General features: G+C 47.0%; 1 protein-coding gene across 3 annotated transcripts in view; it reads left to right on the top strand.

Moving 5' to 3' along the window:
* The window catches only part of BICDL1 (BICD family like cargo adaptor 1), a 52,506-nt gene extending 30,105 nt beyond the window's left edge, over positions 1–22,401 (top strand). Inside the window, exons 3-11 of one of the 3 annotated variants that reach the window (XR_008745864.1) lie at positions 1,876–1,992; positions 4,047–4,193; positions 5,173–5,352; positions 5,665–5,883; positions 7,049–7,192; positions 10,139–10,269; positions 12,940–13,060; positions 13,975–14,083; positions 17,269–17,380. Coding sequence is in view for 2 of the 3 variants with exons in the window: in XM_055796346.1 (XP_055652321.1) it covers positions 1,876–1,992; positions 4,047–4,193; positions 5,173–5,352; positions 5,665–5,883; positions 7,049–7,192; positions 10,139–10,269; positions 12,940–13,060; positions 17,269–17,469 (1,260 nt within the window). In the remaining variant the exon portion in view is untranslated. Of the gene's footprint in view, positions 1–1,875; positions 1,993–4,046; positions 4,194–5,172; positions 5,353–5,664; positions 5,884–7,048; positions 7,193–10,138; positions 10,270–12,939; positions 13,061–13,974; positions 14,084–17,268 lie in introns of all 3 variants that reach the window. The other 2 variants (XM_055796346.1, XM_055796348.1) reach the window with 2 other exon arrangements.
* The last annotated feature ends 60 nt before the right edge of the window (positions 22,402–22,461 follow it).

The following is a 22,461-nucleotide window of genomic DNA, read 5'->3' as shown; positions in this document are numbered from 1 at the left end:
TCTCATCTGATACCACTTGAGCTCCTTGGGAGTGTGGTCAGTGTCTTGCAGGCAAAATCCTTCGGTGGTTTTTATCTGGTGCTTTTTCATCCTTGATAGCTCCTGCAGAGTATTTCAGCATGAAGATGTTTCACCAGTCTTTACAAAAGCAAGTGAATCATTCCAAAAAAGCACAATCCATCCATCTTCTTTAGTGTCACCAATTAATAGCTGTTCAGGATGCTTTGAAATCTATAGCTGCTTAAGGGAAGAAAAATAACCAACCGTTTCCTATAGTGCTGTGGTATCATATTTTGTGTACTCTGTCGGTGCAAGGAAGCTTTATTAAATAAATGAGGTAAGGGTGATATGCAAAGGCCTCTGATGTGAGGCTTAAAAGAAGGGGAAAAGACCAATTATGCTAATCCAGGATCAGAAGGGAACTAAAAACCAATTGGTAGACAAGATTATTTCTTACTGTTGGAAACCATTTCTTATTCCAGAAACCAGTGGTCAGAGCCTGGCTGATTTTGGTGGCCACACTACTGTCTTCTGCTGCCCGTGCAAGCAAGCAGTGTTGGAACAGCCAGTTTCCTCCACAAAATGGAGCTGGAACAGCCTTGTACCTCTTGCTTCTGATTTGGATTATTTTGCTGCAGATTGTGCAAAATAAAGAACCATTTTTAAGAGGGGGTAGTGTTGCCTTTGTGGGCAGCTAAGGTTGGGTCTGTGTGCTTATTCCTCAGGTTACAAACTGCTAGTGCAAAGTCATTGCACCCTTTGGTGGAGCTGCTGCCTTGGACTCCCTGTCAGCCACAGCACCCTGAGTCAAATCCTGACCCATGTTTGCTAGATATAATGATGCACTCCCAAACCTGCTCACAGCTGCTGACCCCAAGGCGAGTTTTCTCTGCCTGCCCCCACCCCTTCTGCCCATTCCACCTCCCTGTCTAAGGCATTGTGGCCACTGATGGCATTTGCTGTTGGACATACAGCTCACCCTGTGCCCTGAGCAGGACAGCAATGCTGCCTCTTGAAGGGGATCAATTCACTTCCAGCTAATCTGCTGGAGGGGGAGGTTTGCGCCTAAGTGTAATGGAACCTGATGGAGGCTAATTAAATAGAAAACTATCCATTTGTGCTGTCTCATTAGGGATTTGTCATAAAAACCTTATGTTCTCTTACAAGCCTAAACAAGTGTGTTCACCATGTAAAAATCAGCCATAAATCTGTCTGGAGAGTAGTTAACATGTCTAAGCTGTCATTTATGTGGGCTGTCTGCAGCCTGGATCCTGCAGGTAGGAATGGCCTTTCTACTATCCTCAAACCACCCCGCATAAATGGGGCATCCCTCCTCCTAAATGGGAAAGAGGGCCAAGCCCAGCGATCCTGCACTGACAGTCATCTGGAGCGGGTGCTTCTCTGTCTGGCCCTGATGGGAGCCAGAAATCAGAGGCAAAGAGCACTTGTTATTTTGGAGCTGTGCCAAAGATGTTCAGAGGTTTAGAAAGTATAAATCTAACAGCAGTGTTTCGTAGGGGCTATGGAGATTGGCTCCCCTCGCTTTTGCAAGTGGCCTGGTCTCCTTCTCAACCCCAACTAGACTACTATTTTTGAGGAAAACTGAATTTCCTGTAGGACAAAGGAGTCATCATGCTATTTTGCAGTGGGAGTAAGTTATGGGCTGTGTCCCCTTGGCTGCCCCAAGGGAAAAACAACATGGTCTGAATGGCTGCTCTCCCTCACCTAAACTGTGCAGGTTTCAGAGTTTCTGCCAAAACTAGGCCTTGTGCAGAAGTCATATCAGGGTAGATCTTCCTGTGGGCAGGAGGAGATATCTGCTTTCTGTCTATGGGATGACCCCCTGGGATAACAACAGCTGGTGTCTCCTTGCAGGCATCAGAGGTGGAGCGGCAGCTCTCCCTTCAGGTCCACACCCTCCGGGAGGACTTTCGGGAGAAGAACTCTTCCAGCAGCCAACACATCGTGCGGCTCGAGAGCCTCCAGGCTGAGGTGAGTCACCCACGCTCAGCCTCACTCTTCCAAAAGGTGGCCAGGGCTGTTTTAACTTCTATAATGAACCCCTCTGAACTGAGTAAACAAACCCTGCTGCTTGGAGCAAACAAAGAGGATGGTAGCTATGGGGCAAAGGACACCCCCAGTGAGAGTTTTTGCTGCAACCCAGGGCTGGCTGGGGTGGCACGGGCCAGCTTCCACTGCTTCCTCAGCCACACGCATACCTGCAAAATGAATGGCTGAGAAGGATCTTCCAGGAACTAAACCACGGCTGTGCTCCTGCAGGGCTGCTGCCCAGTACAGATTAAAATCTGGAGCACGGTAGGAAGGTCTCCAAGGGTTTTTTTCTGTTCCTCACGCTTGCAAAGAAAGCAGCAATACTCCCTTGCCTCTGAGCCACACATATAGGAAAGCAAGTAGCCCCTACCTGTTTTAGCTCTGGTACATTAGCAGGAATGATATTACTGTCCTTACTCTTACCTTCCCTGACAGGGGTCACTGGGGACCACGTAGACAGGAACTAGACAGGTAGAAGATGTCCAACTCTATTACCCAACCACTTTTTTTATTTATAAGATGTCTGGAAGAGCTTCTCCTAAAATCTCTCCATTTCTTGTTTCCTCCCGCTCCCACCTGCTCCCTGCTGGCCCCTCGCCTTTTCTTCCCCTCCCCTTGGTGTGGAGCAGCAGGTCCTTGAAGTAAGTATGGAGCCTCGGAAAGGGTTTGCCCGTGTGTGCATCACTGTTATCATGCATGCCTGTCACTGTGCATGCCTCACCTTGCCTCCTTGTGTCCTTCTTGTCTCATGCTTTCCAAATCCCTTTCCCCTTGTGCCCTTCCCATGGGCAGGGGCCCATGGCAGAGTGATGTTTTTCTCTGTTATATGGTCATTTGCAGAGTGTTTGGATACCAAATATGAACTCTCAATACAATCTCTGTATTATACCTCTTATTTTTCTTGCACCCCTTTTCTCCAGCCCATGCAAATCACGATGGTGGTGGGAAGAGACATCTCAGAAACCATTAGTCACCTAAGAACAGCTTTCTAATACCTACAGCAGCCTTTACCCTGCAGGAATAGCAAGTCCACGCACTTTGCTAATATTCTTTCATGTGGCCAAATCTTTCCAGCAACCTGGAAAGCAGCAAAGAGACACGGTCCCAAAGAGGCCAAGAAAGCAGTGGGTAGTTGCTGAACTTGTCTATGGTCCATGAATTGAAAGGAGGCCATAGGGAATATTTAGGGTTATGCTGGACTAGTAAATGGCATACCCAGTTCCCAGAGGTCCTTGAGTGTATTAATCTGGGAAAAGGCTCCTTTTTCTTGGTTAAACAAGAAGTGACCTTGGGTAGTGCTGATTCATCCTGTGTACTGTTCCCAGCTAACTGAATCACAGAGGTTTTACTTGGCACACTGTCCCTCTTCACCTGAAATCACTGCCCTTGACAATTAAAAGAAATGAACCAATTTTAAAGGCAACTGATCACTGGGAGGCTAAAAATAAGCATGGCACAGAAAGGAGTCTTCATAAGTAAAGACAGAAAAATCCCTGGTGAGGACCTGGTGAACATGCAGCAATTAAAAGCATATGGGCAGTGCTGTGGCACAGCCCCATGGGGAGCAGGATCCCACAGGCTCACCCTGTTGTCTCCAGCACCCATATAGAAGAAAACGCTACCATGCTAAGTTGGAGACCAGCCAGAAAAAATAAGTTGCTTTACCCAGCCTTGCAAATTGTAAGGTACAAGGGGTGGGCAGGGCTGGTCTCTGTTTAGTCCATTTGGACATTTCTGCTTGTTCCCTGGCCTCCTACAATGCACACCCAGCACCTTTGGAGCTGCCCCTGCAGCCTAGTGAAGGAGGAGTTTCCTTTTAGAGCTTTCCTAAGCTTTAAACCACACACAGATACAATTTCTTTCATACAGGTACAGAATACATACGTGCATACTTTTGCTTTTTGCTATTTCATTTCTTGCTTGGGAAGGTGATTTCCCTCCTCTCTGCTCCCTGGAAAGTGCAGGATCTGACACTGCCTCTCCTTCCTCTGCAGATCAAAATGCTGACAGACAGAAAGCGGGAGCTGGAGCATCGCCTTAGTGCCATGATGGAGGAGAATGACCTGCTCCAGGGAACTGTGGAGGAGCTGCAGGACCGAGTCCTCATCCTGGAAAGACAAAGCCATGACAAGGACCTGCAGGTGAGGAGGCAGTGACAGGACAGGGAAAAGGAGGGAAATGCAGTAAAAGACGTGATTTGGGGTAAAATTGACCAGGAAAATAACCAGGAACTGGGAGACAAAACAACTGAAAGACTAAAATGGCTTATGTAAGCGTGGCAGCAAGCAAGGTCCTGGGGACAGATAACAGGAGCTGCAGTGGGGCATCTTGACAGCCAAGAGCAGCTTGGGAAGAAGATCAGAGCAAGGCAGTGGGACAGGGTGCTGGGGAAATGAGGTAAATATAAAAAGAAGCTGAGAACTCTGGTTGCAGTTCATTTTACTTACTTGTTTAACAGTAGAATTGGCTTCAGAAGGGGATTCTTTAGACCCTGCAGTTCCAGAGGGCAGTAACTGGCCTCATAACTGTCACTGCTCAGATGGTTTCCAGCAACCCCCAATGGTGTTCACAGCTGTGTGTCACCAAACGTCATTCCCCAGAGAACAAGCTGGCCCCTCTGTGGGGTCAGGCATCTTAGTAGAGAGCAAGCTTTTTCTGTTTCTCTTCTGTGATCCCCAGCTCTTCAAAACAGGTCTGAATCTTTTTTCCGCTTGTTTTAATATATCTTTGTATTTATATATGTGTATAATTTTTTTAAAAAACTTGTCTATATTACTTTTCTTTTTGGATTCACTTCCTGCTGTGTTGTTTTCAGCAAATTTTTGCACCCAACTTCTTCACAATGTTCCTCATTTTAGTGCTGATTAACCTGCTATTTTTATCTTTCAGGATATTCTGGAGTCTAAACAGTCCCTAATGACATTTGGAGATTATTAAGCTCCAATAAATAGCAATACCAGCCAAGAGTACTTTCATCCTGGCTGGAAACCCTCTTTTGTGACACCCATTCCTCCCTCTCAGCTCTTTCACAAACCAAGAGATTCATCCAGTCCATATTTTTTTTCCCTCCACTTTTTATTTTCCTCCTTCCTTGACAAATTCCTTGATTTTCTTTGCAAGCTGCACCAAAGCCAGCTGGAACTCCAGGAGGTGCGGCTGTCCTACCGGCAGCTGCAGGGGAAGGTAGAAGAGCTCAGTGAGGAGAGAAGCCTCCAAAATTTCAACACAACCAGCACATCCCTGCTATCTGAGATAGAGCAGAGCATGGAGGCAGAGGAGCTGGAACAAGAACGAGAACAGGTATTTGCCCTCTGGCCCCTGGGAAAGCCCATGGACCTCTGTGACCAGCCACAAAGGGAGAGGGATTTTAATGCATTTGATCTGGATTTGAAGCTGAACCAAGCACCAGAAAACTGGGGCTGTGGGTCTCAGCTCTGGTATCAACACCCTTTTGACCATATGAAAGTAAATCTCTGCATCCATTTCAAAACCAACATAGCAAACTAGAACAAATATTTGTGAGGTTTGGCAATCACATGCCTCACTTCACCGTGGAAGGAGGATCTCCATGGCCTTGATGTCCCAGGCTAATGTCAGGCTGTCTTGTTCCAGCTGAGGCTGCAGCTCTGGGAAGCATATTGCCAAGTGCGGTATCTCTGCTCCCATCTCAGAGGAAATGACAGCGCAGACTCAGCAGTCTCTACAGACTCCTCCATGGATGAGTCTTCAGAAACCTCATCAGCCAAAGACGTCCCATCTGGCAGCCTACGGGCAGCACTTAGCGAGCTGAAAAGACTGATACAAAATGTGCTGGATGGGGCAGACTCCACGGTAAGTTGGTGGCACAGAGAGACCTTGGCTTGTGCATGTCCCCTTGCCCAGGTGACAGAGCTTGCTGCAGGTTTCCACTGGATCCTGAAGACTCCAGTCTCTCAGAAAACCTCTGTGGCCCACAGAGATGGGCTGTCACAGTGCACAGCCTGCTCCATGTGTCTCAAATGGTCAGTCAAGAGCCAAGCTAGCACATGGGCGTTCAGCCTGCAGTCGTCAGACCGCCGTAAGTTTCAAGCTCATGCAACTGTCATTGGTCTGGGAGTCATTCTGGAAAATTAAGGAAAGTGGGCTTTCTTTGAGATTTGCAGTAACTAAGAGTTTCAACATGGAAATGTTGCAGATTGTCTCATACATCACAGACCAGTTATTTCTCTTGGGATTTTCCTAACCTTGCTTTATTCGCAATGGGATCACAAAACCATCATAACCCCTATGTGAGTAGGTTCTGCTCCTGAGAACTGACACTGGCCAAGAGCTGCCAGACTCAAATACATTGACAGGTGAAGGGTTTTGCTGGCACAAGATGGCACTTGTGGGGTATGGTCCCAGGGCTGCTGGGGAGGAAGGGATAAGCATGGAGGACCACTCAGCATCCACAGGAGTGCAGAATTTCAAGAAAACACCTCACTTTTCACTATGGCTGAAATCAGGCCTATTGCCATCACCCACAAGCTGGTTGCATTGCCAGTGTGACTTACATGAGATCCCATGGTGAGGAAGACAGTGCAGACCCTGCAACTGCAGACATGCATGGGAGTACTTACCCTCCTCATTTCAGTACCTGTAGCAGCTGGTAAGGTGGCTGAGCATAGACATGAAGTTGTATTTGTTAAATGAGAAATAAAGAGTCCCGAGAAAAGTCCACAAACACAGAGACTTTAGTTACATTTTTCCAAGTGGTCAGCAGGTCTCTGTAAATTTGGTTTATGCTAAGGTGAGAACATGTCTGCATGCTTTTTTTTATTATGTGTAGAAGTGCTAGCCTTGGCTGAGCATGTTTCCACTGTGGAGGTACATGTGAACACAACTCAAACTCCACTAAAGTCACATTGACACTTTTGTCTTCCTTGTTTAGTACCCTGTATCCCAAACCAGTATCAAATTAATGCAATTGCCTTTTTTAAAGTGAAATCTGAGCAAAAGATTTCTTTCCTGCTCTCAGAGCTCTCGACGAAGTGACGATGACACCTTAGAGGAACAGATCAGGCGAACAAGTGAGGATTCGCGAGCCCTGAGGGAATTAATGGAGGGAGAACGGGGGAAACTGAGGCAGAGTTTGGAGGAGCTGCAGCGACTGCACAGCCAGGTTAGCAATTCCCACACTTTACATGTGGTGTTGTAACACCTGTGTTCATCCTCCAAGACATGCCTTCCATGTGCTGCTCTGCTGTGCATGGGGCAAGGTTCACCTCCTTCCACAGCAGCATCCCAAAACCCTCATAAATGTACACACAAAGAATCTTAATCGTGGCCAACCAGGCAGCACCCCAGAGCCAGTAGGCATTGGCTAAGGCTAAGACAATAAGACAATCTCAACAGCAATGAATGATCCAACCCCAAAACCAACACCACAGCCGAAGCACAGAATCACACTGCATCCATGCTGAACGTAGCATTGTCTGTGTCTGAAGTCCTATGCCAAAAGCAGCAAATGGAGAGCAGGCACCAAAAGGAGATGCTCTGCAATCTCTGTGGGACAAGCCTCCAAATGCCAGAGGGGATCCGGAGGCTGCAGCAGAAACAGCTTTTAGTGCAGCTGCTTGTGCAGCACCAGCTGCATTGGAGGAGAGAATGGAATTAACACCTTTGGCTGGTTTTGCCATTCATGCTGTATCGCCCTTTTGCTGTACCCTTCTGGAGAAGAAAGAAGAAAACACATCCCTGTTCAGAAAGTCAGCACAGCCTGGGGTCTGACAGCCTTGTATAGAGCTATGGGACCTCCCACCATGGGGTCAAAGAAAAAAAAGTGAGAGCATCATTAAACACCCAGCAGTGATGGCTGCATATGTATGAGGATGGGAAAATGTCTTGCTGACAAAGCAGCTGATTAGAGGCAGACTGCAGCAAGGGAGCAGCCCTGGCACCCGTCCTTCCCTGAGGGCTGCACCTTTCAGCGTTGCAGCCACCACAAGAGACACCTTTGAAGGTCCAAACTCCTGCCCCCAGTGAGTCCAGACACTTCTCTGGCTTTGCTGCCATAGTCCTGTGCACCTCCCGCTGGTCCCCCTTGCCCTTAAACACACATGAGGTGGAGGAGACAAGGGCTTGGTCAGTGCGACTTGGCTATGCTGACAGAGACTGTTAGAGGCTTATTCACAGACTTTAAGCGACCATCCATACACCAGCCTGCTTGTCTGGATGCAGCACCTCCTTACACACAAAGCCTTGACAGGACACCAGGAGGGAGCAGCATTTGGTTGTTCTTTGCTGTGGCTGGTCTCCCCAAACTCCCCAACCAGAAAGGACAAGAAGATCCACCCTGGATTGCAAGTCTGGACCTCCGTCTCTGCTTGTAGGAGTCCCTGACTACCAAAGCTCTGAATACTTAGGGAGCAAAGGGAAGATTGCAATTCTACTTTCTTCTCACACCTCTATGTTATATGGAGAAAGATGGGGCATAACTACAAATGCAGCAGACATTGCTCTCGGAGAAGCACTCCAGCCTCACGCAGCAAGTACATGTCTCCCGCAGCTTTTGCCCATAACCCAGCCTTACGCTTGCTCAAGGTTAATAATTATTCTCACCTCCCATCGAAGAGGCAACATCGTCTTCAGTTCAATACTAAAGAAAATCAATGCATGTGGAAACCTGGTCCACCGAGGGCAGCACTGCTTTGCTGCCTCTGCATCCCCCTGTGCTGACATTTGTATCAATACAATAAAAGGGGAACTCCTCCTCAATGGCTTTTGGGACCTCATAGCACCACAAACACTCATTGCTCCTGCCTGAGAGCAAGGTGAGCTGGTAGAGACAGGAATCGCCCCTGCCTCTGTCTTAACTGCAAAACAGTTTCACACCTTCAGCCCAGCCTGTTTCCTCCCTTTGTGGTATCCCATTCTTACCTGAAACACAGATAAAAACAGTTAACCCCCCAAACCTATCCCCAAACACAGTTATTTGGGCTTCTTGATCCACTGTCCCCTGGGATTCCAGCAGAACCTCTCAGCAGCTTTCACAGAGCTCCCACCACTGCTCTCCATCACATCCATGATCTGAGGTGCACCCCAAGCTGGGCTGCAGGAGGGCACAGCTCAGGCAGAGCTCCCCAGTTCCCTGACAGCCCCAGCACACAGTGGAGAGCCTGTGCACAGACAGGGTGCATTCACACCCTCCTCCCCCGCCACCCCCAACCCAGCCATGCCATGCTAACAGCAGATCCTCCCAAGCTGTTGATGGGATGAGCCCTTTTTGACTGTCTGCCCTCTATTTAAAGATTTCTTTGAGGATTCAAGCACTACTGAGCTGCATTTAGGGAAAGGAGGTGGTTCAAAAGCTGGAAGGGTTTCCAGGTGGTAGAGTAGCGTAACAGAGCATGTGTATACCCTAGACAAAGAAATTAAATGTGTATGAAATATTGCAAAGCTGTGCTAATGCAATCCTTGCATGATTTCACACCCTATTAACTCACTCTGCACAGGACCAAAACGATAGATCATTTCTGAGACTATTTAAGACTCCGCACATATTTTAAAGTCTAATTAAAATTGAGATGTGCCAGTAACACCTTGCATGGCATGAAAGGGAATTTTCACATCCTTTGTCTTTAGCTTTATACTACTTCAAGAGACCTAACAGCCCTCTCCAAAAATCTTACTTGCTGCTAAATGAAGTTTGCAATAATTTAACCCTGGAAAGATCAGAACACCATAGGCAGACTGACGGGATGCATGCACAATACAAACCACTTGGAGCGGGGCAATATTTCAGCACCAATACCGTAGTGACAGCAAAGTTGCAGGTGGGTCCTGCCCCGCACAGCTGCACAGCTTTCAGTGCTGTTGCTGCATGTTAATGGGGCCATCCTGGTGACCTATCTTACTCAGCCCAGCACTGGTGGCACCCCAGGGAGAGCTGGCACATTTCATGGGGGGTTGCACTAGCACTAACAGCCCACTCCCAGCAGACACAGCTTCTCCTACAAGCAGGTGAGCTCAGCTTCCAGGTTGGCCCATGTGGCTTTTTTTCTCCCCCACAATTGTGGTGAATTTATCTGAGCAACCCTGGATTTTCACACCCTTACTCTGCCCATAGGTCACACTGCTGAGTGTGGAAATGACAACATTGAAGGAGGAACGGGACCGGCTGCGAGGTGCTGCTGAAGACAAGGAGACAAGTGAACGGCTCCTGCAGGCCATCAGGGACCGAGATGAGGCCATTGCCAAGTAAGTGGTATGAACAGCCAAAGCCAGGCTGGGTTAACAGTTATAGAGTGCCTTAGCAGGAAATGCCTCCAGGGTGGCTTTCTCCTACTCTCCATAAATTTCAGTAGCTGCTAAAAAGCTATGAAGTGAGTCTTGGTTTTGCTGGCATTGGGAAATGCTGCCAGGAGCTGGGGAGCAAGGCAGGAGATGCTGATTTCCAGAGCTACCCCATGGCAAGACTGGGGGCATTTAAGAGAATGCTGTGAACAATGTTTTTGCCATCTCTAGTGCTGGTATGAGTCGCAGCAAGGAGGGGAACCAAATGGAAACACTAGGTCTGTCCTGTTTGTCATATTTTTTCTTTTGCTCTTCCAGACACACAACCCTGCTTTCCTGCCTATCCCCATTACGGCCCTGCTTGGGCGTCTTCCCTCAACCATTTGTCTGGTCACTCACTCTCCTTTCCCATTCCAGGGTCTTTTTTGTATCTCCTCCACTCCTGTAATTATTTATTCTTTCAGGATTCTCCCACTGTTGTGACTTTATTTTCCCCATCCTCCTTGAAGTCCTGTGCAGTTTTGCTAACCTGTACCCCACACCGCCCCTGCCCAGCTCTGTGCTTGGGCTTGCCACACTGCCCAAACAGTCTCTCCCTCGAGGAGAGAGGCAGAAACTTTCACCTCCCTGTTGAGGATACATTTGATAATCTCTCCAATAAGCAGATGGGCCGGAACACCACCAGTCCACCTCCTTACGGAAATGCCTAACACTCATGCCCTCGGCGAGAGGAGGAGCACGAGAACATTGCACCTCTGAGGCTGTGGGGCATCAATCAGCATGAACAATCCCTTCATCTTTTTTTAAGTGACCTGATCATCCATGCTGTTCTTGCCCATATAGCTGGCTACCAAATTCCCATCGTTGTCCTCTGTAACACCTCCATCTGTTGGCAAAAATCAGGAGCATCCTGGCTGCACTGCCGGGTGCAGAGAGGTGGTTCTGACATTTCCAGTGCGCGTGGGTTGCTGGTTCTGCTGTGGCTATGGTTCTGCTGTGGCTATGGCAACACACTGCCGCTGCAATAAATCCCCCAGTAATATCCAAGCAGCAACGGGGAGCTTCACACAAAAGGCTATTTAAGGTGCTCAAACCCGCAGCCGGGAGTGGAAGGGTACAGCTTCTCCATGATGGTTAATGACCCCGCTGGGACAAAGCACTAATATTTATGGCTGACAGTCCTACAGTGGCAGGAACCCAGAGAAAGGGGGATGTGACAAGTGTGCACGGGTGAGTGGCGGGTGATTAATGAGCAGAAAGTGGCTGCAAGTGAAAGCAGACAAGAGTGTCTTGTTGCTAGAAATGAAAGCATCCCTCCACAGACCGAGCGGGCTGCTCCCAGGCAAAGAGCTGTCTGGGAGGCTCACGATATGCTTCCCACATCGCATCTCAAGCGTTACGTCATTTTTGTTGAAGCCCTCCCTCAAAAAAGCCCTAACTCTGAACAGAAAAAAAAATCACTGCCTGAGGCAGACATCTGGCATGGAAAATTTTTAGCTTGAAGCTGAAGTTTGGCAACACAGGAAGCAATAGGAAAATAGGATCCTATAATAGGAGGTGTTAAGCAACCACTACCTGGAATATAAACACAAATTCCCAAATCGCTCTTCTGCAGGAGAGCACAACGGAGCTATTAGAAGGCAATGAATTAGCTACAGTTAATAAGATGCAATTATTTCTCCTGAAAATGTTTGCAAGGAGAGATGGTTCCCAGCAAGTCAAGTTACAGTTTCCCATCACACAGCAGTTAATTGAAAACTTAAGGTTTGTGCTCACCTGTGTGCTCCTGGCATGGTGAGCAGCATTTCCCAGCTTTGGCAGATTAGGAAATTGCTCCTTCCTAGAGGATAATTCCTTTCCACTAGCCAGTAACAGCTGGAAAATCTCAGCCCTCAGGGCCTTTTGGGCAACTATGGCCATAGCATCACATGCCCAGTGGCCACCAAATGCCTGGAAAGAAACACAGCAGCAGTGTTCCCAGGGCCAGCACAACCCCATTGAAACTGGGAGCTTTCCTTAAAGCATAATATTTAATTCAAAGTATGTTAACAGTTTGTCATTCTCAAAAAGCATGTGCTGTGATAAACTTTCTTCATTTCTTCCTTCCTTCAGTCCAAGTCCCAGCTGAAAGCAAAATTGTACTCTTTGGTTTTTTCTTTTGTTTTATATTGCAATTTATTGATCAAGTGATCAGACATAGATCATTTGTTTTTTAGCACATACCATTTCCTTTCCCATGCATTAGTAAACAGAAGAAAAGGAAAAAACATTTATATGTAAATTCTACCTCATTTTAGATCTCCATTTTTAATGGCAGATGCTGCGCGTTAGCTAGGCACACTATATTATCTTACACAGCAGTGTATCTGAATATCTTTTTGTATTCTTCATAGTGTTCTTACCAGAAATCTGCCATTTTTATAGTAATGATGTCCATAGTTCTGTCTCGTTCTTCAGATGAGTAGATTGTCCAGAAAACAAAAGAAATTTGTTTGCTTAGGATTTGGGGACTTCCCAATGAAAGAAATTGTTGACTTCTCCTCAAGGATGTGTTTACCACTTCCTTTAAAAAAAAAAAAAAAAAAAAAAAAAAAAGAAAAAGTAACATGCCCCAGTTTCTCCCTTTTCCCCCAGGAAGAACGCAGTGGAGGTGGAGCTGGCCAAGTGCAAGATTGACATGATGTCCCTCAACAGCCAGCTGCTGGATGCCATCCAGCAGAAGGTGAACCTCTCACAGCAGCTGGAGGCCTGGCAGGTGAGCAGCTCCCAGTCACTGCAGGGCAGGGTGGCACGCAGCCCAGGAGGCACCTTTGGGGGACTTTTCCCCCTTCCCTGTAGGTTTGCTGTGTTACCAGCCTGAGCATCCATAGATAAGAGTGTTTGCCTTTGCCTCTGCAGGAGCCAGTGATGCAGTGGTGCTCAGGGGGCTGAAACATAACTCTCCCCTGCTCAAAGCTTTTCAGCTGTGAGCTGTTAATTAATTATACAGGAATATCCATTTAAAATGGAGAAACAAACCGTATCTCATGGTTGCATGCAGCACAACTGACATACGCTTTACAGAGTAACTTGCTGTGGCCTGGGGAGGGAAGGTGTCTGTGGAGGAGGTGTCCCTGGGCAGGCACAACCTTGGAGATGTGTGGGCACCGCACGTCCTTGCATTTCCATAACAGAGCAGAAAGGTGGGAGGCAGAGAGCTTGTGGCAATTGTTTTGTGGTATAGCTGCACTGTTTTCATCAACTCAGAAGATCCAGCGAGACGGAGAAGCTAAAATCCCAGCTCTCCACCAAGGTAAAAAAACCCAAACCTGCACCAGTTCAGCAGCTGCCCTGGAGAAACTCTACTTGGGGACACAGGGGAAGCCCATGTAAAGGCAGAGAGCCCTCGAGAGCAAAGCTGTCTCCTCTCGGAAGCTAGCACCAAGGGAGGGCTGCTTTAATAGAAAACAGGAAAATACAAGAAAAAAGGTCCAGGCCAGTTATAGTAATTTGTTGCAGACCATGCAAGACCCCAACTCTACTAACAACCAGCCTGACCGGTAGAAACCTGTCCCGTACAACCTCGCTCCTGTTTCAACTCCACTGTGTTTTCGTTTCTCTTTTCTTTTTTTCTCTTTTATTTTTTTTCTTTTCTTTTTTTTTCTTTTCTTTTCTTTCTCCTGCTTACAGTTTGCTTCCTCAGGGCTTTTTACTATCTGGCTCCTTTGGTTTCTGATCTAGTGGCCTTTCTCAGTTCCTGTACCAACAGCTTTAGTCGTACACCCCTCCTGCCTTTGAGGTGAGCTCCCTGCACCCTTGCCATGCACCCTCCATCCCCTTGCCTGCTCCATTTGCTGCCACCATCACCCGCATCTGTGTCCGTCCTCACTGTCATCTGGCAAGAAGGGCTAGTGGGGGGTCTCCATCACCCACCCATATTCTGTATACACACACACCATCCCAGCGCCAGGCCAGGGCACAAGAGGCAGCATCCTACACCCTGTGGTGAGGTTTTACCCCCAGGTCACCACAAAGAAAGCCAGGCTGAGGCACACAACATTAATCTTCAGTATTCAGCATATCTATATGTGGAAAACTTGAAATACAGACTGGGATTTTACTTCTCAGCCTTGTTACCTAGTAAGTGACATTCAGTGCTCTGCATAGGAACTGCCTATATCCAAGTTTTCGTTCAGTTTGGGTGGGTGGTATAAATTGAGACCTACTTACTAGTACACTCAGTATTTAGTGCTGGAGTATCCCCAGCTTAGGGTTTTAATAACAGGTGTTTGCTTTCTCACTTTACACTCTGTTGTCCACTTGCAGCAATACAGCAACCCCAACCCTGCTCCTATCAGCTCTGTGAGATGAGGATCAGGCTCACTAACACTACAGAAAGTTGACTCCAACATGAAAGTCCTAAAGTGTTATTACACGGCAGCAAAATAGTTTCCAAGCACCTAATGTCCTCAGAACAGAAGCTCAACCACAGAGGCACAAAACAAGTCAGGCAATTTATGTATTTTGGGGACTCCTTTGCAAAGCTGAATGTTTCTGATAAAAGGGGATGAGATTCTGTGCTTTAGCTGGGCATAAATGGAGGCTTTAATCTAATAAGGTTTTGCTCTTGCACACTTCTAGTCTGCACTTTACCAAGGGCCATCAACAAGATTACAGTTTTCTGTAAGCACATAATCATACAGTCTATAAAATATGCCACAAGCAAAATCCTGCACATCTGAGCCTAGCACAGGAGCAGATGTGCACCTCCCCTCCATGTCTTAGCTGACCCCCAGTGATATTCATCATTATCCGACTGGGGGCAGGAGGAGTGTTACTGGGAGTAGGAAAGGAATACGGAAGTAAAGAGGCTGCTTCTCTGAAATGAGAGCTCAGTGGCTTCCGTGCAATGACAGTGGCACCGTTAGGTTAGGAGATGCTGCAGCAGTGCCAGCAGAGCGCTGCAGCCTGCACGGCCATAGCCACCAGCCTCCAAGGTCGCCTTGGGCAGCTCCAACCTTCATCTCATGCAAGGGAGCCCAGCTCCAGCTCACAAAGAGAATACATGCTATTTGCACCTCCTTCAGCCTCATCTCTTCTGCAAAGAGCAGAAACTCCTACCTAGAATGCCCAGAGCACACCAGTACCATGTTATCCAGCTTTATGGGACTGCTTTTTTGGGCAGGACTCATACCGCTGGTGTTTGTCCTCCCTCCACATCCCCGGACACTCCTGTGCCCCTGCCCAGTGCCAAGGCAGGGACCACAGCTCTGCCCCAGCCTTCTCTGTACACCTACCCCAAATCTCCACAGCCAAGTGCTGTGTTCTCTGATTCCCGCATCAGACAGTGACCCAAACACAGTGCAGTCTCAATAGCTCAATAGTGCATACTGTATTTTTATGTGTGTATATATATAGTATTTTTACATATATATATATATATCTCAAAATCATATTCATCTGTTGTTATGTGGTTAACCAAGGACACAGATCTGCCATGCTGGAGCCTGGGTGCCTACCTCATTTACTAGAAGAGGTGCCTTCAAAATCCAAGTGCTACACATTTTCACATGGCAGCTTCACCTCTGGAAATCTGTTTCACCTTAATGCTGATGTTTACCTTAACCTCTTCAACTCTCCCTCTGCCTTTTCCTTTTCCAGCCCTGCTCTAAAAAGATCCAAAGCTTCCCCAGTCCATGTAGCTCTGCACCCTCTTGCTCCCCCAAGGAATGTCCCCATACTAAATTCAGGTCCAGGCCATGGCTATCAATCCTTTTTCCTGCAAAAAATGCTGCAACAAAAGATTAGCCTTCATTCAAGTTTCCAGTCCAGGCTGGCTGGTTTTATTCCACATCGAGCTACAGAGCAGCTGGGGCACCCACTGGGCAATGGCAGCACCTTCCCTTCCATCTCAGTGCTCCCCGAGTTCCAAACAAACAGCACTTCCACCCCTACAGCCCATCCAAATATATATATATATATATACATATATAAAAACATACCTTTGTTCTCACCAGATAGTGCCCTAAGCCCTAATCAGGGAGTAAATCTCTGGAGAACTGTTGATTTCTCCTGTGCGGCTACTTTGTGTACACACGTTTTCACTGAGATAAAGTTTAATATGCAATTATAGCAGAAATAATGGATCTGAAGGTTTAAAATTTGTATAATTGATAGCCAGGTTTTCAAGGAACACGTTAGCATATCATTAGCGGCAACAGAACTGACATTATTTTGGGTAGAGCAATTTCACTGTGCTGCAAACGTGGATGAAACCAAAGTGTTTCTGGTGCCTCTGGAAAACCACAGTGCAGTTGTTCATGCCAAGCTGGCGGTCAGAGAGTCCGCACTGCTCTGTTGGCTCTAGGGGAAGGAGCAGGTCTAAGGGATGAGGGCAGTCAGTTCTCTTTAGTAAGCCTGATGCAAAACCCACATGGGGTCTGGTGGGCCCACACCTGGCCCCAGCCCCTCGGCTCCCAGCGGCACCTTCCCCAAAGAAGCCCCACTAACAGTGGCTGTGCAGACAGCTCTGTCATGCCTACCTGCCTGCTCCACACGGCAAGCACATAGATCTGCTCAGGACAGACAGCCTTACTTTTCCTGGCATTTCCTTTCAGCCGCATTTGTTCTTTCTTATTTATTTCTCCCCCTAAAGGGGACATCTGCAAGCTGCAGACAGCAGGAAAACATAGTTTAGGGGTGTCACAGAGTCCCAAGCAGGCACAATGCTCCTCTGCGAGACCACCTGAGCAATTCATCCCTCAGAATTGTGTTATTTACCTTCCTTGTTCACTAAAAAGCCTCAGGGCAGCAAGCAAGGCTGAGCCTACCGCCAGGTGGGGAGCTAGGCCTGTCCCCACTCTTGTCATCATCCCTCCTCCATCTCATCACAGCACGTTTCGCACCCATTCCAGTCGCGTCCCTGCATGAGCTCTCTTTGAGCATCAGCTGCCACTGACAACCTCTTTTCTCCCTTTGCCGTAGGATGACATGCACAGGGTCATTGACCAGCAGCTGATGGACAAACACCCGAAGGAATGGAGCCAGCTTGCTTATTCCTTCTCCAGTGGCTCCGGCGCCAAACGGAGTGCCAGACCCTCCCCCGTGTTCAGGCCGGAGCAGCAGGGGGACGAGCCCGTTGGGGCAGAAGGGAACCGTCTCTTTTCCTTTTTCAAGAAAAATTAATTTGAAAAAGAGAAACCTCTCCAACAATTCCTGCTTCAAGATGGGGAGAGGGGCAGCTGCCCAGCTTGCTGATGGACCCAATTAAGTAAAAAGAAGGGGGCAAAGGAGTTAACCCTTGAGACTCTGCACTATTTACACCGCACCTGGTCTGAACCAAATGTTTACATGAATTGGAGATTTGCAAATTAGCAATGTGATACTAATAGAAAGAAACTTTTCCTATTCTATAAATGAAGTGATAAACTTCAGGGTATATTTTAGGCGCTTTGACACAGCCTAGTTTCTGCTGTGAAGAATAATCTGATTGTCTTAAAAGCATTCTCATGCTGGAGAAGGACATAAGCAGCCCCAAGACAAAGCAGCACAGGGGATTGAGAACTGCCATCACAGTGAGCACAGGGAGAAGAAGAAAGCTGAATGGAAGAGAAGAAAGGGGAGTCACTTACACCTCCCTCCAGTTCTGGCAGCAGCTGTGATATCCTTCATCCATCTCACTGAGACTGGAGTCGCTCTGGCCCCAGCACTGCCATGTTTTGACAAGTGTCGCTTTCTCTGTGGTGGAAGTTGAGCCCTCACTGCACATCCTGCCTGGACGCCATGTCCCCTGCAGCTCTGCGTAGCTGCTTGCCTCTTGCTGGGAATCCAGGCTCCTCACAGATCAGAGCAGTTGTAAGATTGCTGATGTTGCTGTCTTCTCTAGCTCCCTCCTGTTACAGTGGTAAGAGTTGTAGAGTCTGTAGTTACACAGAACGTTAAGGATTTCTCCCCAAGAGACTGACCATCTACAAGGGATTACAAACTGGATGAAAGTTGTGGATGTTCAGTCCTGGGGCACCTACTTACCCTCCAATGGCCAAAGGTAGTTGTGGAGCTTCAGCAAGTCACACACCTTTCCACAAAGGCATGTACACCTCCCAAACAGAGTAAGAAACTTGTCATTTTAACTGGACAGGCCCGCAAGAAGCCTAACTCATAATTCACTGAAAGCCTACCTGTAATAATGTTTGTAGGTCTCTGACACTGGGTTGGCAGACTTGATCCTCAGAAAGCAGGCGGGCATCTACCTTCACTAAAGCCACAGGTGATTAGGGTGTCTACAAAGCTCTGGAAAGCCCGCAGCTTACTCTGCCCCATGCAGTAACATTAGCTACGGCCTGACAAAAAAGATGAGTATTTGTCCCTGCCTGCAGGTCATTTACTCCTCAGCCCTTCGGCAAGCAGGTAGCCAAATGTCCTTTCAATGGAAGGTGATCAGAGCCTGCTTTGCTGTAAGCATGACTTGTCAATGAGAAGGAACGTGGCTTATTTGTTGTATGCACACAGCGGTGCTGGAACTCCTGCAATACTTCAGTAGGGACCTTCCCTACACACTGAATGGGCACCTTACAGCTCTCCTCTTTACCACAGCCTGCCATCATAAACCAGCAAGGAACGCCAGCCTAAGTTCAGAGATGTCCTGCTGCTGCCATGCAGTTTTCATACATTCTCCTAGCTCACGATACCCACAGGCCCTCAGTTGTTTCCCTCTTGCTTTAAAGAGGCTACCACCTACACCGGCCCACAGCAGGTGGAGCCAAGTACACATTCAGCTCTGCCCTGCTCAGCAACTTAGGTGCTAAAACACCATCCTACAGGGAGCTGCTATCTCTGCTCACTATTTACAGTAACAAGCTTTCTGCTAGTTAGGTATCAAACACCTTCTTCTAAGAAGCAGGTAAGAGGTTGGTGGCTTGTGGGTTTATTATTATTCAACTTATCTATGGGATAGAACATCCATAATACCTCAGTACAGATACCCTTTCTGCCTACAAAGATTTGACATATTTCCTTGTTAGCATGAAACTACCACACTGGTATGAAATCATCTTGCACTAAGGTAGCTCCATGTTGCAAGGAGCAGAGTACTCTTTGGGACTGAAAATGATGGTAAAAAGTTAAGTAGTAAAACCCACTTACTTGAAAGCAATGGAACCTGGATTGCAGATCCTGCTCCAGGGAAGACTTGGGTAAAGCACCACTAATACAGCTTGATGCTTACAGGGAAAGGAATCGGGAGTCCCGCAGGCAGGGAAGGAAAATGAATCTTGACTTCTCCTTTCTAGGCAATGCTCGACTGTTGAGTATCTGCTTGTGTCCACTTGTGCAAGTGAGGTGAGGGGACCTAGTGCAGTGCCAAGCGTGCTCTCAGGATGGCAAGTTCTCATCCTCCTGTCTCCCCTGTGTCATGATTCTCAATAGGGCAGAGACACGAGACACACGCCCAGCATCTCCTGCTGTCAGGACTCAGTTACACCCATATGCATTAACATAAACTTTGGTAGCTGCAAAATTAGGTGTGGGTTCATGAATGCCAGCAACGCCTGTGAACAGTTGTCTTACACACTATCTGAAAACGATGCTCTGCTTGTGGGCGAGCCATGTGAACATCTTGGTCCTCATGGACTTTTTTTCTGCTGTCAGTTGTCATTCCCAGGCCCCAACAGCTCTCTTCAAACCACATGCCCAGCAGCTGTGTGGGACTCTAACCCCCTGAGGATGTATGTATGTATGTATGTATGCAATCCTAAGGCAAGGACCTTAAGCTATCCAATGAAGATGCAGTAATGAGATGAAGAAAGGTGCCTTCTGCTATGCGTTTGCTGAGAGGAAAGTGACTCATCCAGTTGCAGGGGTAGGCAATTGAAATGCACAGCGTATCTCTTCATTTAATGAGGAACCTACCTTAAGCCCATTGCAGTTTTTTTTATTTAGTAAGTGATGTAAGAGATTGCAAGAGGAAAGTCAGCATGTTGTAAGGTGCCAGTTGGGTATGCTTTCTTAAAACTAGCCCCTTAATCCTAAAGATGTAGTTGCACTACTAAACCCAGAAATACAAGAGAATTGGGTTTAATGAACTGGACGACACACCAAAGGAGACCTCTTTCTGCTGAGCTGCTACTTAACAAGAACAGAAACTGCCTTAACATAGCAGCTAGGTTTTGTTTTCTGTCTTGAAAAACCTTATCAATGCAGTCCTTCATGTCGTCATTTGTCATGTTGTGTTTTAAACAAAGTCCTGACTACTTCACCTTGAGCTGTCATTAAAACATTCATCTCCATCCTGCCACAGCCACGAGCCTGGAACCATCCTTGCAGTGCTGGGTTAGAAGACACTCCATTTGTGATACTTGATACTTCTAGGTCTAGGACACACGTGGCGCAAAGGAAAACATCAGCCCCAGTGAACGAGATGGAGGAAGCACATTGATCCAGCAGGTACACAGGATCCCCGAGTAGATTTAAGGAGTGGGATCAGCAGCTCTGAATACAACACTCAGCCTTGCTTTTGAGATACTGGTAAATAAAACAGTAGTGCTGCACAGCCACTGTTCAAATATTGCACAGAGAAGAGATGCCTGCTGAGATTAAGGTTACAAAGAACTTTCCCACAGTTAGGCAACAGGTGACTGACTGGGCAAACGTTTCTTATGCTAGCCTAAGGGAGAAGGGCTCAATCTCCTGCAAGGGAAGCAACTGTAAACAAGAAACAAGTAAGTGTAAACGAAAGGTCAATCACTAGCACTTTATCTTAATACAAATTTAGATCAGCAATTTGCCATTGAGATGAACGATAGATCGATTAATGACAACAGACAAATTTTGCACAGAGAAGCAAGGAGCGAGGTTATAGGCAGTGCTGCATGCACAACGACTTGATAGGTGCGTGCACTTGTCCTACTTAGAATGGTAAATTCCAGATACGCCTCTATATCAGGCAAACTCTCTACTCCCCACTTGGCTATATAAAGCAAGATCATTTTAACCAAAAAGCCAAGAAAGGAAGCGTCTGGGTGCTGCAGCAATGATTTCCTTAGTTTGAAGAGGGGAAAAGCACACAGCAGGGACAAGCAGAAAGAATGTATCTATAGATATGTACATATGCCACAGTGCTGTAATTTTTGTATGTAGCAGTAATGTAAATAAATGTATGGTTTTTATAAGATACATATTATAAAAATCTATAAAGGCATATTTTTAGTAAAAACAATGCTCTACTTCTTTTGTAAATAGTTCTCTTCAGAATAAAACAGATCATTTATACAATACAGTCTCAGGTGTCAAGTCACTGCTTATCTTGCCTAGCTGCAAAACAAGTTCACTGTCATCTTTAACACCCAACATCACCTTTGGGACTTTATTACCCCCAGAAATTCAGCTACATAAAGCACTTGCACATGTCCAGAAGAGAACGGTCCTGGAGAAAGAACATTTGAAGCATTTGTTATCTCCTGCTGCACAGGAAAATAGAAAGGCGAGCTTGTAAATAATCTCCACCTTCCAGCCATTTCTATCATTTACTGGCTTTTATACAGAGGGATATTCAATCTTTAACAAGATTAGACACAAAACACAGATGGACAACGAAATATCTCCAGCTTGTGCCAGCTGCAGTTCAGAGCATCTACACATCCTCAGGATTCCCCTCTACAGTAACAGCAGAACAGCGCAGACAGACGACAAGGCACCTTCCCCCAGCCAGTTTTCACCACGCTCCTGCAGAAGCGAGGACCTGCCTTCCATAACCTGCTTACGCATCAAGGGCAGGCAGGGGTAAGTGAATGCTAAGGGCAACAAGAACAGCGATGGCTGCATAGTTCCTATACAGAAACACATACATTAATTTCCTGGGAAAGCAAGGAGAGACTCCAGATGGCTTTTAATCAACTCAGGGTCTGACCCCTGCTGCCCTGGAGGAGAAGCTTTCAAAGCTCACTCACCACTTTTTGTTGAACAGAAGAGACAAAAGATTATAGCAAAATCATGAGCATCTCACTTCCACACAGGAACAAGGTTACCAGTTACAGCTTACTCACTCATTCACATTTAAAACTAGAACAATAACTAAACATTTGAAAGCACTGATTATGGTTTTGCCAATACCCCCTCTCAGGAAAAAAAAAAACAACCAACATCTACATATAGCAGAAGAGTTCACCCCTGGCTTGCCACCCT

Source organism: Falco peregrinus, chromosome 2, assembly GCF_023634155.1.
Source record: "Falco peregrinus isolate bFalPer1 chromosome 2, bFalPer1.pri, whole genome shotgun sequence".
In the NCBI taxonomy this organism is placed as follows: Eukaryota; Metazoa; Chordata; class Aves; order Falconiformes; family Falconidae; genus Falco; species Falco peregrinus.
The sequence above is the reverse complement of the archived record's forward strand: the minus strand, read 5'-3'. Positions and strand labels throughout refer to the sequence as shown.